We start from the raw sequence: 14,166 nt of genomic DNA, 5'->3' as shown, positions 1-14,166 counted from the left end.
CTGTCAACCACATCAGGATTAAAAGTGTGAGAGCTGAATTTCACCCTTTTAAAACAAATTTTTAAAAATTATTCATCTGAGACCAAATGGACATGGTTATTCTAAAGCATACGTGAGAAGTTTGGCGGGCAGTGAGACTAAATTAATGGGAGTGGAGCAACTAGAACAGAAATAATAAGAATATTGACGAAAACTGAAGAATGCAACCAGCATCACTGAACATTGTGTGTAGAAATTGGTGAATGGGAACCTGTTTTGCTATGTATACTTTCACCAAAAATACAATAAAATACCAAAAAGTGCGAGCGCTGAGATTCAAGCCTAGATCTACTGGCTCCAAAATCCTTGCTGAAGGTAAGTATGGAGGACTCTGGGCAGCCAAGGCATTAAATTTCCCTAGATTTCCCAGGGTGCCCAGGGCTATTTCTCTGCCCCTTCATTTTCAAACAGAGCCCACTTCCCCTTCCTTAGTCCCTTCCTTACCACTCCCTACACATGGAAGCTACCTAGGGCAGGAGTGGGCATCTGTACCCACCCACTCACCTAACACTCCCCCTCCCTGGGCCCCACAGCCAGGGCAGACTTATCCTTTAGGCACAGTGACTAGGCCCACATACTTTTAGGGTGTCAGTGAAGCCCATGAAAATGTTTTGATTTCTTTTAAAATCAGGAGAATATGAATTTTTAGGTCAAAGAAAATGTTTTATGTTAATATACTCATCTTTATAGCAATGCAGTCATAAAATACAACTTTTCGTACTTTTATAGAAGAAGGGGCCTACAAAAGTCAAAATGTGTCCTTGCCCACAGCCCAGGAACAGGAATGTTCTCTCAGTCTCCTTTGCCAGACCCTATTCCTCCTCTCCTAAAAATCTCATGATCCCCTTCCCTGCGAAAGAACTTCCCTTAAACTGTAGATGCCAGCATAAGAGAACTAGCATTCACCTAGGAAAAAGGAGACCCGGTTTCTTAGGCTAGGCCTAGATCTGGGTGACCTGGAGTGAGTTTTTTAAACTCTCTGAGTCTCCGTATTTCCCCTTTTGTAAAATGAAGAGAATTGAACTAGAATTGCTAACAAAGACTCTTTCAGCTCTATAGTCCTAATTCTTAGATGGGCTAAGTCTTGGGAACTTAACCCAACTTGTGTTGACCCAGCAGTCAGACAAACTTGGTTCCAACTACTAGTCGTGGGAATTTGGCAAAGTTGCTAATCTCTGTGCCTCAGTTTGCACACTGGTGAAATGGGATAATTACAGTATTTCCTTCAGAAGTTACCAAGATAATGCATGTGAGACGTTTTACACCGTGTCTGGCAACAGTAAGAGCTCAAAACAAATCCAGGGCTTTTATTATTATGTATTGTTTAATATTTTGACTCTGAGAAGCACCCCTCAGGAAGAATAAAATGCTATTATTTTTTAAATGCCCCCTTGTTGCCACTGACCCCTGTTTTCTCCTGGCCACAGCCCATCTCTGGGCAGTGTTCTTAGTCCCTGAGCTCTGCCTCATGCCTCTGTCCCATCCCTCACTGAGGGGAAGCATCTGGAAACCCCTCCTCTCTAGTTCTCCAGGGGCAGGGGTGAGGGCTTTGTGGGAGGAGGGTGGGTGAGAGAGGTGGTCAGCAGGCCAAGCAGAGGCAGCACATCACCACCACTCCACCTACCTGTCTTTCCCCACCATCTCCCATTCCCTCCCTCAAAAAACAAAAGTTCTAACTCAAACTCTTGTGAATACCATGCGTGTGAAGACCATCTTTTTCTCACGTCTTCAGTGCAAATGTCATCTGCCCCCAATCTGAAGAAACTTAGAACTTGTGCCAGGGGATTCAGGGGGTCTTGGAGGAACACTTCTCACTCTGCCAGACCCTCATTCCTTTGATTACCGCCCTGGCTCTTCCTCCCTCCATTTCTGTCCTGTTATTCTCCCTCCCAAGAAGTCCCCCTCTGCGACGAAGACAGCCCCTTCCCTCACCTTTCCAAGCCCCTCCAGCCCTAGGGGTGTCCTCTTTCTCCCCGTCCCCCCAGTCCCACAGACATCTCTGACAAGGCTGCCACCTCTGCCCCTCTCCCTGGGTCTCCAGGGGACCTGCACGGCGGGTGGCTGTTGCCATGGAGACCCGCCTGCACCCTGGCCCCACCTCCTCTCCAACCCTGCACCCCCAGTGAGCTGAGCCTTCGCCTCACCCCAAAAAGCTGTGCACACGCGCGCGCACATACACACACACACACACTCAGTGTAAGCCTGAATCCTGCAGTTCTCTCTCCTTTCTGCCTGGCTCTCCACTCCGGTGCAGACCCACAAGCTCACACCCTAGTTCCCCCACACTAACCTATCAACCCCATAAATCCGCCCCATATCATCCTGCTCCCATAAGAAGGCATCAGAGAGCTCTTAAGAGATGGAAAGAAAGGAAGGTGGGCCGAGAACTGATTTACAGTAGGCCCCGCTCCCCAGACACTGCCTTTCCCCGCAACCTTCACGCGCCCCCCTCCCACTCAGGCCCAACGCCCGAGAAGGGTCGGACTACATCTCCCAGCAGGCGGAGCAGACTGAAGTCCCGGGCTGGAGGAGCAAGGCACGCTGGGAGATGGAGTCTAGGCGTGTTGCACCTGCCGCAGGAACCAGTGAGGGGAGGAGGGTGGACGGAGAAGATGGAGTGCGGATGCGGTGGGAACAGCCTGCAGTGCCTCTTCCCTCAAACCCAGGCCTTTCCGTCCTCTGCGGAAGCGGAGGGGCACATGCTCATTCACTGCCCTTCTCCAAGGTCCACCAAATAAAGAGCCCCCTCCCCCCCTCCTACCTCCACTGAGCTCTGCAGCTCCAGCCCGAACATCAACCAGGAGTTGTTCCAGGCTGAGCCAGACCGACCTGACCGAACCGGGAAAGGGCTGAGAGAGGGCGGCGCCAGAGAGAGGGTACTGGGAGAAAGTGATTGTCCACATGGGTAGGCAAAAATAATGATCTGAAAACAGTATGCAAATGAGCTCAGGGGCCCCTCCCTCCTAGGATTGGGGCGCTGAGGGCACTGCATTTAACAAGTCCCCAGGTCGTCTCTTCCCCCGCCCCCTCCTTTGGCCCAGCAGGTCACTCACCACCTTCCAGCGATCCTTGACCACGTAGTTGGCCGGCAGGATATCGGCCTGCTCCCCTCCCCCACTCATGTTGGTTTCGTCCTTAAGAGCGGCTGCTAGGCACTGCAACCGCCAGCCAGAGGGAGGGGTGTCCGCAGGGCCTGCCCTGGGGGGGCCATCTACCTGGGGGAGTGGGGAGGGACTGTGAGTGGGGGCGGCCTGCGGGCCCAGGACCACCTTGCAGAAGCGGAGGAGGGGATTTCCGCTGGGCCATAAATCTCCACTCTCCTGGCAGGCATCATTCCCGGGCCTTCTGAGCAGATGCTCCAGGGGTTATTGGGGGTAGCATTGTGTAAATACCCGAGTGGGGGTCCGGGGAGAAGATAGAAATACTATCCACAGAAAGGGAGATACAAACAAACTGGAGATGTGAAAAACCAGCAACAGGACACACATGCTGATGAATAACGGAGAGGAAAACGATGTGTAAACCGGCCATGGGGAAAATGTCCACCAAAGAGACATATGCTAACGAATGTAGGGTAGGCTTCCTAGCCAAGGGGGCGTACTAGACTGGGACTCACACTTGTATAGGAGAGACCCCAGCCAAAGACCAGTCTTTAGTGACTGACCTGTGGCTCTAGACACCCACACCTTCCCTGTGCCCCTGGAGCTGTGGCTTTTTGAAAGGGGAGACCTGCTGACCAAGGGGTGACCCAGACGGAGATCCACACCAGAGTGACAGAGGCTACTGATCACCCATGGAAGATGTGATCATAAACCCTTGAGGATGGAGCAAAGGAGGATGCAGCTGCTGAGAGGCACATACCATTCCTCATGGAGAACCGAACCCATCCACACAGCCATGAGGTTGGGAAGCTGGGAAGTGAGCAATGGGATGAACATAAGGCTATAGACTCAAGACATGGATTTCAGAGGGACAGCAGCCCCACAAGCACTCCAGAGGGAAAGATTAAGGCTGAACTAGGGGTAGGGGAGGTGGGAGGTGAGGGGATCTAGGAGAGCAGGAAAGTGGAAAGGACCTAGCAGAAGGCAAGATGAATAGCAAGGAGGAGTAGGTCTGGGAAGGGGGAGCTGGTAAGACAGCCTCTGACCACACCTTTGAGTTTTTTGAGGAACTGACAAAAGTGAACACAGCTCTTGTCTAATTACCCACCCAACAAAACTTGTCTAATTAGGATGGGTGAAAGTTGGCTATCAGGGAGAGTTTTCCAACCATGAGGGTTACTCGGGGAATACAAGTATGTGCCTATGTGTGTGTATCTGTGCGTGTATGTCTCTGTGTGAGTCTGTATGTGTCTTTGTCTGTGTCTGAATGTCCATCTATGTGTCTGTGTCCTTATGTGTGTTTTTCTTCGTGTATCTGTGTGTGCTTGTGGGTGTCTGAGTGTGTCTTTGTATCTTTATATATTAGTCTACCTGTGTCTCTGGGTACGCTTATGTGTGTTTGTGTGTGGTGTGCATGCATGTAGGCAGGGGGCCTGAAGAGATGACTTTTTGAAATCCCTGCTGACCCAGCACAGGATTTGTATCTGGGATCTTTTCCTATCCTCTTCCCCCCTATACTTTTTATTTGCACACAGCTCTGCCCTCGCAATGACCCTGCAGTGTCACAGATAGAAGAGAAAGAGGGAAGTTACTCAGGCTGAGGAAAGGAAGATAAGAGAAAATGAGAGGGCCTAAAATATCTACAAATGGGGAGGCAGGCTTCATAAACCTGTCTTCTTTGGGATGGGATCATTTCCTAGGCCTTGGTTGAGTTGTCCTGATACAGAGGGCCAGGTGGGATGGCAAAGGTGTGGAAACAACCTTCAACAGCTCATTGGGTGCCATGAGCGACATGTGAGGAAGGGATCTTTGTGGGGACGGACACTTTCATTCTTTTTCTTTCTTCAAATGACTCAGCTGAGTTGTTTGCTCCAATCCGCACAACTTCAGAGCACAGGATTATGGGAGTATCAAATAGGCTTCTTCCCTCCTTCTGCCAAACTGGGGTATGGGACACCTGAAATTTGGAGGGCATGAGGACAATGACAGGATGAAGAGAGACGGAATGGGTGTGGGGTTCTGCAATAAAGGTGGAGGAGACAGATTAAGGACAAGACTGAAGAAGCGATTGAACTGGCAATGGGGGAGGGGGTCTGTAGACTGAATGACCTCTGGTGGGCCTGTAATGGTGGATTCTATAGGTTGATGAGGAAAATTTGGGTTCTGCTCCCATTTTACAGATGGGCAAACCTAGAAGGAACAGGTGAGGTGGGAAAGAAGAGTGCAGACCAGAGGATAAATGAGGGTTACCTGCCTCTCCCTATCCACCATCCTTCCCACTCCCTGCCTCAGAGGACTAGGTACTCCCGGCTCAGACTGGAGTTGGAAGACACCAACATGAAAAACTTGGCTGCCTCCTCGGTCCATTTGGGTGTGTGGAGGCGTGGGTGTGCAGTGAGAGAGGGCTTGCAGAGGTTCCCGTGGTTGTCTGTCAGAGAGTCTGCATGTATGAGAGTACAGGGCCAGTTATGTGGGTGAGAGAGAGACAGAGAGTCAGAGAAAGATGTGTATCTAAGAAGTTGGGAACTCCTATGGATGTTTGTGAATATAAATGTTGATATGTAACTATGCAAGATATGAACCAGGTGTGTTGTGAATCTGGAAGCCTAGGTAAGGAGAAGTGAGGGAAACCAGTGAGGGGGAATGGGAACAGGTGAAAAGATGTGAAAGGGTCAGAGGGGAATGGGATGAATGGATGAGAGGTGACTGGATCAGAGGAGGGGGTTGAGTAAGATGGAGGCAGGTGAGAGAGAATGATGACATGTGAGGCAGCGACAGCCCCTTAGAGGCATTTCTGGGGACTGTTGAGGGGGTGAGAAAGTAGGCAAGGAGGCTAGTAGTGAGAGGAACAGAAGAACTAAGAACAGGGAGAGAGGTTATGGAGACAGCTGGGAATGACTTGTCAGGAGTGCAGGAGAGTCAGGGGTGAAGACATACGGACAGGGGGCAGAGGTCAGTAGTGAGGAGCAAAATCCCTGGAGGACAGGCAGGAGGGGATGGGGGCAGGGAGCGGCTCCAGGCCTCGGACTGCGGCCCAGGCTGTGTAGGCCAGCGTCCCGGCTCGGGTGGAGACGGCAGCAGGGAGGGGGAGCTGGAGAAGCTGTGCCGGGAGGAGAGCCAGGCCAGAGGCCCGAGCAGCCCACAGAAGGAGCCCCTTACCCGACCCCGGCCCGGGCCGGCCGCGCCCGCCCCATCCCCCGGCCCCGCCCAGCCTCACCTGCTCTGTGCCCGCTGCGGCTGCGGCTGCGGCGGCGGCGGAGGCAGCGTCTCGGGGCGGTGCATCCCCCGGGGCCCAGGCGGGGCGGGGGCGGGGGCGGCTCAGTGCGGCGCTGGGCGGCCCGCTCCCTCCGGCGGCGGTGGCGGCGGCCTCCCGACCGGGACCATCCCGGCCCGGCCCGGCCCGGCCCCGATCCTCTTCGGGCGACGGCGGCGGCAGCAGCAGAGCGGGGAGCTGCCCACAATGCACTGCGCCGCCAGCATCAGCACCAGCCCTGACATCACCGCCCCACCGCCCCAGCTCTTACATCACCGCCGCTTCTCTGACATCACATTCTACCTTGACCCTCTCTTAACTCGTCCAGCCCTAGGACTCCCTCTTGGATGGTCCCGCCCCAGCTCTCAGGTTCTCCTCATTGGTCCCTGCCATTCACTTGACCCCATCCCCCAGCAGGACCCCATCATTCCTTACCTGCTCCCATCAACCACACCTGTCACCAGCATCTTTTATCTTTCCCATTCCCAGCATGTCCCTATCACTCCTCACCCGTCCCCATCAGCCTCACCTGACTCCCCCACTCCATCCTCCATAGGTTCGTATTACTCTCCTCTAAACTCATTTCCCTTTACTCATCCCCATCCACCCAAACATCCGCATGCCCATTTCTTCTGACACCACCCTGCACTTCTATCCAGCACCCTTACCTGTAACTGTCACTTCACCACATATAGGCCTCCCTCTTGGCTCAATCTGTCCCTCTGATTTTTTTTCTCCCATCTGTTGACAAACTCAGTCATTGTTTCTTACTGCTTACCAAATAAGATGCACGTGTTTTACTGTGACATTAAAAACTCTTCCCAGCATGGGCCCACAGAGGCTACTACTCCTCTTATGACAGATTGGATTACTCAACATTCCCTGAACACACTCTGTGCTTTGTCTTTCCCAGCTCCTTCCATCCTTCATGCCGTCAGCAAATGCATACTGAGCACCTTCAATAGCAATAGTAATGACAGCCGCTATTTACTACTGCCAGACACTGTTCTAACATTACACATATTAACTCATTTAATCCTTTCAACAACCCTATGATGTAGGGGTATTATTGTTATCCCATTCTATAGCTGAGGAAACTAAGATACAGATAGGCTAAGTAGCTTACGTTAGGTTACAGAGCTAGCAAGTGGCAGAGCTGGCATTCAAACCCTGGCTCCAGAGACCACACTTCTAACCACGATGCTGGGCTGCTGTAAAGAGGAAGGATCATTTAGTCTTCAAGATTAGTCAGGGGAGGCATCTCAGAGTAGGCAGAGTCAGCTTTAATTTAAAGAATTAGTGGGGGTTTGCCAACGGGCAAGTGGGGCCAGGGCCGGGAGTTCCCTGGTGGAGGAGCTTCTCAGCTCAGAGATTCCAGGTCCAAAGGATATGCTATTCTCCTGACTCTTGTTTCTTGGTGGTATGAGGTCCCCCTTTCTGCTCACTTCCCTCTTTTATATCTAAAAAGAGATTGGCTTAAATTGTAGATTAATCTTGTAGATTGAGTCTATATAACTGCCACTAATCCCATCTCATTAATGTCACGGAGATAGGATTTACAACACATAGGAAAACCACATCAGATGACAAAATGGTGGACAATCACACAATGACCTAGCCAGGTTGACAGATATTTTGGGGGAACATAATCGTGAATCCACGACAACGTTCAAGAGCAAGTTTCAGCGTCTCTTCTGGACATCCATTTTGGTCTTTTCTTTCTTTCTTGTCTTTTTAATGACCTCTTGCTTTCTTCATGTATGAGGTCCTTGATGTCATCCCACAACACATCTTCAGTCATTAATATTAAATGCATCAAATTTATTCCTGAGATGGTCTCTGAATTCAGGTGAGGTACCCTCAAGGTCGTATTTTGGCTCTCGTGGACTTGTTTTAATTTTCTTCAGCTTGAACTTGCATATGAACAATTGATCATCTGTTCTGCAGTCAGCCCCTGGCGTTATTCTGACTGATATGACATTGAGCTTCTCCATCATCTCTTTCCACAGATTCCATTCATCTGATTCCTGTGTATTCCATCTGGCAAGGTCCACTTGTATAGTCGCCATTTATGTTGCTAAAAAGCAGTAATTTTGAGTAGAGGACAAACACAGTCTGTTCTAGGTATTGCGTTAGAATTCTAGGTTAATAGGTTCTTTCTTTCAGTGCTTTAGAAAGGTTGCTGTACTGTCTTCTAGTTTACAGCATTTCTGATGAGAAAACTGCAGTCATCCTTATCTGTTTTCCTCTGTATGTAATGTATTTTTTACTCCTCTGAGTACTTTTAAGATTTTCTCTTTATCACTGGTTTTAAGCTGCTTGATGATGATATGCCTTGATGTAGTTTTATTCATGTTTCTTGTGCTTGAGGTTCATTGAGCTTCTTTGTGTCTGTGGATTTGTAGTTTTTTCATCAAATCTGGAAAAAATTTTGCCTATTTTTTTCTCAAGTATTTTTTCTACCACACCCTCTTCCTTCAGGGACTTCCTTTCAGGAATTCCCCTGCTTGAATTTTGTCCCACAGCTCACTGATGCTTTGCTATTTTTTTCCCAGTCTTTTTTCTCACTGTGTGTCATCTTGGATAGTTCCTATTGCTTTGTGTTAAAGTTCATTAATCTTTTCTTTTGTGGCATCTAATCTGCTGTTAATTCCAGCCAATGTATTTTTCATTGTATTTTACATCTCTAGAAGTTTGATCTGGGTCTTATAAATATCTTCCATATCACTACTTAACATGTTCAAATTTCCTCTAGCTTCTTGAACATGTGGAATAGAGCTATAATAACTGTTTTAAAGTCCTCGTCTACTAATTTTATGATCTAGATAATTTCTGGATCAGTTTCAATTTATTTTTGTCCTAGTTATAGGTCATGTTTTTCTACTTCTTTCCATACCTGGTGATTTTTGATTGGTTGCCAAACATTGTGAATTTTACTTTGTTGAGTCTTGGATATTTTTGTATTTCTGTAAATGTTCTTTTTTTGTGTGTGTGTGTATGCTTTAGGTGAAAGTTTACAGCTCAAGTTAATCTCTCATACAAAAATGTATACACATATCATTATGTGACACTAGTTGCAGTCCCTATAATGTAACAGCACATTCTCCCTTTCCACCTCAGGTTTCCTGTGCCCATCCAACCAGCTCCTGTCCCTTCCTGTCTTCTCATCCCACCTATGGACAGGAGCCACCCATTTGGTCTCATGTATCTACTTGAACTAAGAAGCACACTCTTCATGAGTATTATTTTATGTTTATAGTCCAGTCTAATCTATGTCTGAAGAGTGGGCTTTGGGAATGGTTTTAGTTCTGGGTTAACAGAGCATCTGGGAACCATAGCTTCGGGGGTTCCTCCAGTCTCAGTCAGACCATTAAGTCTGGTCTTTTTACACGAATTTGAGTTCTGCTCCACACTTTTCCCCTGCTCCATCAGGGACTCTCTGTTGTGTTCCCTGTCAGGGTGGTCATTGGTGGTAGCCAGGCACCATCTAGTTCTTCACCATCAACCAGACTCAAGCTGATTGAGTCTCTGGTTTATGTGGCCCTTTTGTCTCTTGGGCTAATATTTTGTTCGTGTCTTTGGTGTTCTTCATTTTCCTTTGCTCCAAGTGTGTTGGGAACAATTGATGCATCTTAGATGGCTGCTCACAAGCTTTTAAGACACCAGATGCACTCACCAAAGTGGGATGCAGTCTGTAAATATTCTTGAGCTTTGTTCTGGGTTGCAGTTCATTTACTTATAAACAGCTTTATCCTTTCAAGTTTTACTTTTTATTGTATGGGACCAGAGCAGCCTCTAATCTAGGACTAATTTTTCTCTACCACTAAGGCAAAACTCTTCTACATACTTTACCCAATGCCCCATGAAGTATGAGGTTTTCCAACTCAGCTGCTGGGAACAGGCACTATTTCCAGCCCATGTGAGCGCCAGAGATCATTATTTCTCCTTTCATATGGTTCTTTCTCCACCTCAAATAGTTTCCTCACATGCATGTGCTAATCAGTCCCTAGGTGATTACTCCTGGGAACTCTCTGAACATCTCCAGAGCTCTGTCTCCTATCCTGTACTCTGTCCTGTAAGCTCTCAGTGCCTTGGCTCCTCTGGAATCTCACCTGTCTCCTCAGCTGAAGAAAACAGCCAGGCTCAGCCTGGGTTCCTCCTCTAAGCACTAGAACCTGGAAACTCCCTGCAGGCAGTAAGCTGGGGCCATTGTAAAGCTCACCTCACTTGTTGTCAGTCTTTCAGGGTTTATTGCCGTATGCTGCCTGTCTTAGTCATCTAGTGCTGCTATAACAGAAATACCACAAGAGGGTGGCTTTAACAAAGAGAAATTTATTCTCTCACAGTCTAGTAGGCTACTAGTCCAAATTCAGGGCATCAGCTCCAGGGGAAGGCTTTTTCTGTTGTCTCTGGAGGAAGGTTCTTGTTATTAGTCTTTCCTTGGTCTAGGTGCTTCTCAGCACAGGAATTTCCAGTCCAAAGAACACACTCTGCTCCCAGTGCTACTTTCTTGGTGGTATGAAGTCCCCCCACTCTGCTTATTTCCCTTTCCTTTTATCTCTTGTAAGGCAAAAGTGGTGCAGGTCACACCCCAGGGAAACTCCCTTTACATTGGATGTGACCTTAGTAAGAGTGTTACAATCCCACCCTAATCCTCTTAAACATAAAATTACAATCACAAAATGGGTGACCACACAATACTGGTAATCATGGCCTAACCAAGTTGACACATATTTTGGGGGGACACAATTCAATCCATGACACTGCCTGATGTCCAATGTTTGAAAATCATTGTTTTGCATAATCTAATTTTTTAGTTGTTAAGGGTGGGAGGGCGAATCTGGTCCCTGTTACTCCCTCTTGGCTAGAAGCAGACATTTCATGTGGGTGTTAAAGGACAGGAGTTTGAGGGTAAACTGAAAGGGATCCTCCAGATGTCTCGATTTCTGCCTTCTTTGAATCGCTCAACCTCTTGCGCGTCACTGCATAGCACAATCTGACTTCTCCTGTCCTTGTGTTAAGACTGGCCTTTCCCAAAACCAAATAGAGTCTAAAATCTCAGGCTCTACTCCTTTCGTAGCTCCTTTAGCATCCAATGAGCATCTCACACAAAATCAATGTTTAAAAAAAATGTGTCCCCAATCTGTAGATTAAAAGAGACTTAAAAGACATATTAAAAAATGGGTATGATCAAGCCATAGTGTCTAAGGATCCACATTTGGGTGATAAAACCATAAAGAAACATATGGAAATTTCTTTATGTTCTTTTTATCCTTACTACAGAAGTAAGGAGAGCAGTCACTTTGAGGGGGAGGAAGAGGGCTGTGATTAGGATGAGGCACATTGAAGCTTCTGGGTAGCTGAGGATCTATTTCTTGACATGGGTGGTGGTTACAAGAGTGTTTGTCTTATAATAATTCATTTGTTTCAGGTGCTTTTCTGTAGCTGGGTTTTATTTTACAATAAACAGCTATTTACTGATCTGTACCATGAATGAAAGAATGAATCTAGGCATTAAGCATCAATGGTTGCTAACATAAAAAGAGACATCCAGGCACTAAGTGCCCCCTGATGGAAGTACACACCACCACCTGTGAAGCAGTCTTGCCAAAAAATTGAATCTGAATATGATCAAGCCTCTAGATCCAACACCAAATTATAGGAAACACAGAAGACAGAGAAACATGAATTTAATAATTTTTAGTGACTGTATAGAGTTGTGCAGCCTGCACTACAACCCTGTTTCAGAATATTTCCATCACCCCACAAAGTTTCCTTGTGCCCTCTGTAGTCAATTTCCTGCTGCCACACCCAGCCCCAGTCCTAGGCAAGCATTGATCTGCTTTCTGCCTCTGTAAATATGCCTTTTCTGGACATTTCATTTAAATGGCATCATATAATATGTGGTCTTTTACTATTCTCTCTATGAGTGTGTAAGTTTGACATTTTCCCTTAAAAACTAGCAAGCAGTCATCTAAGATGCATCAATTAGTCCTAACTCACCTGGAGCAAAGGAGAATGAAGAACACCAAAGGCCCAAGGAAAATATTAGCCCAAAAGACAGAAAGGGCCACATAAACCAGAAACTCCACTAGCCTGAGACAAGAGCTAGATGGTGCCTGGCTACCACCAATGACCGTCCTGACAGAGAACACAACAGAAGAGTTCCTGATAGAGCAGGAGAAAAGTGAGGTGCAGAGCTCAAATTCTAGTAAAAAGACCAGACTTAATGTTCTGACTGGGACTGGATGGAACCCGGAAGACATGGCCCCCCAGACTCTCTGTTAGCCCAGACTTGAAACCATTCCCGAAGCCAGCTCTTTTGACAAAGATTAGACTGGACTGTAAGACATGAAATGATACTAGTGAACAGAGTGCTTCTTAACTCAGGTGGATTAAAAAAAAAAAAAAACTACTCAGGTGGATACATGAGGCTAAATGGGCAGCTCCTATCCGGAGGCAAAATGAGAAGGCAAAAGGGACAGGGGCTGGGTGAATGGACACCGGAAACCCTGGGTGGAAAGGAGGAACGTGCTGTCATGTTACAGGGAGCGCAACTAGGGTCACATAACAATGTGTGTATAAATTTTTGTATGAGAAACTAACTTGTACTGTAAACTTTCACTTAAAGCACACATACAAAAATAAAGTTTGACATTTTCCATAATAAAAAGAAAAACAATTTTTGTTGAACTGAACAATGACATTTGTATAGCGAGTCGGAACCGACTCAACGGCAGTGGTTTTTTGGTGGTGGGTTTTGCAATGGGCTTTCACATACCTGGTGTCCCTGGATGGTACAAATGGTTAAGTGCTAGGCTACTAATTGAAAGACTGGCTTTTCAAACCCACTCAGAAGCACCTTGGAAGAAAAGCTTGGAGATCTGCTTCCAAAAGGTCACAGCTATGAAAACCCTGTGAGCTTGGTTCTACTCTGCAACACAAGCAGTCACCACCAGTCAGAGTCTACTTAATTGAAGCTGGTGTATCTGGTCTTCACATACTTTATCTCACTTGTACCATACTCACACCAGGTGAGAAAGACAGAATAACATTTCTTACCAATTTTACAGATGAGGAAGCTGAGACTCAGAGGGTTTAAGGGACTTGACCAAGGTGACAGAGTTATTTCGTAACTGAACCAGGACTCAATTCTGGACTCCTGATATCTGGTGAGATATTTTCCTATCACATACTTCTCTCCACTGCCCAGCGCCCTCATTCCCCCATCCCATCACCTAGTGCCCTGTTCCTCCAACTAGGGCCTCTCTGCTTCAAGCCTGAAAGCCTGAGCTGCCAGCCATTCCCGGTTCTGCATCCTCACCTAAGTGACAATGGATATAGAACCAATCTCAGGGTGCAGTCTCCCATCTGAAAAACAGACAAAATATCCCTTCTAGGCAAGGACTATAAGGCAGGAGGGGACAGAAAAGCTGGTAATAGGGAACCCAAGGTCAAGAAAGACAAAGAGTTGACATGTTGTGGGGTTGGTAACCAATGTCACAAAACAATATGTGTACTAATTGTTTAATGAGAAGATAGTTTGATCTGTAAACCTTCATCTAAAGTACAATAATAAAAATAAAATCAATCCATTGCTCTTCAGACCTAAAAAAAAAAAACTCTTCTACTTCCCTTCCACCTGAGGCAGAAAGGAATGCCTGCCACTTCAGAGGTGTGAGCCCAGAGAGAAGGGGGTTTGGTTCATCATTTTTTAAAGGCACAGAGGCAGAAACAAGATGCTCTGTGTGTACTTCTGCGTGTGTGTGTTCC

At 47.3% G+C, this 14,166-nt stretch overlaps 1 protein-coding gene across 1 annotated transcript in view; it reads right to left on the bottom strand.

Moving 5' to 3' along the window:
* TTBK1 (tau tubulin kinase 1) overlaps positions 1-3,161 on the bottom strand; it is a 46,201-nt gene extending 43,040 nt beyond the window's left edge. Inside the window, exon 1 of the mRNA XM_064294540.1 lies at positions 3,093-3,161. Within this exon, the coding sequence (XP_064150610.1) occupies positions 3,093-3,161 (69 nt within the window). The remainder of the gene's footprint in view (positions 1-3,092) is intronic.
* Between the last annotated feature and the right edge of the window lie 11,005 nt (positions 3,162-14,166).

The sequence above is a fragment of the Loxodonta africana genome, chromosome 1 (assembly GCF_030014295.1).
Source record: "Loxodonta africana isolate mLoxAfr1 chromosome 1, mLoxAfr1.hap2, whole genome shotgun sequence".
Lineage (NCBI taxonomy): Eukaryota > Metazoa > Chordata > Mammalia > Proboscidea > Elephantidae > Loxodonta > Loxodonta africana.
Note: the sequence above shows the minus strand (reverse complement) of the source record. Positions and strands in the feature narration are given on the sequence as shown.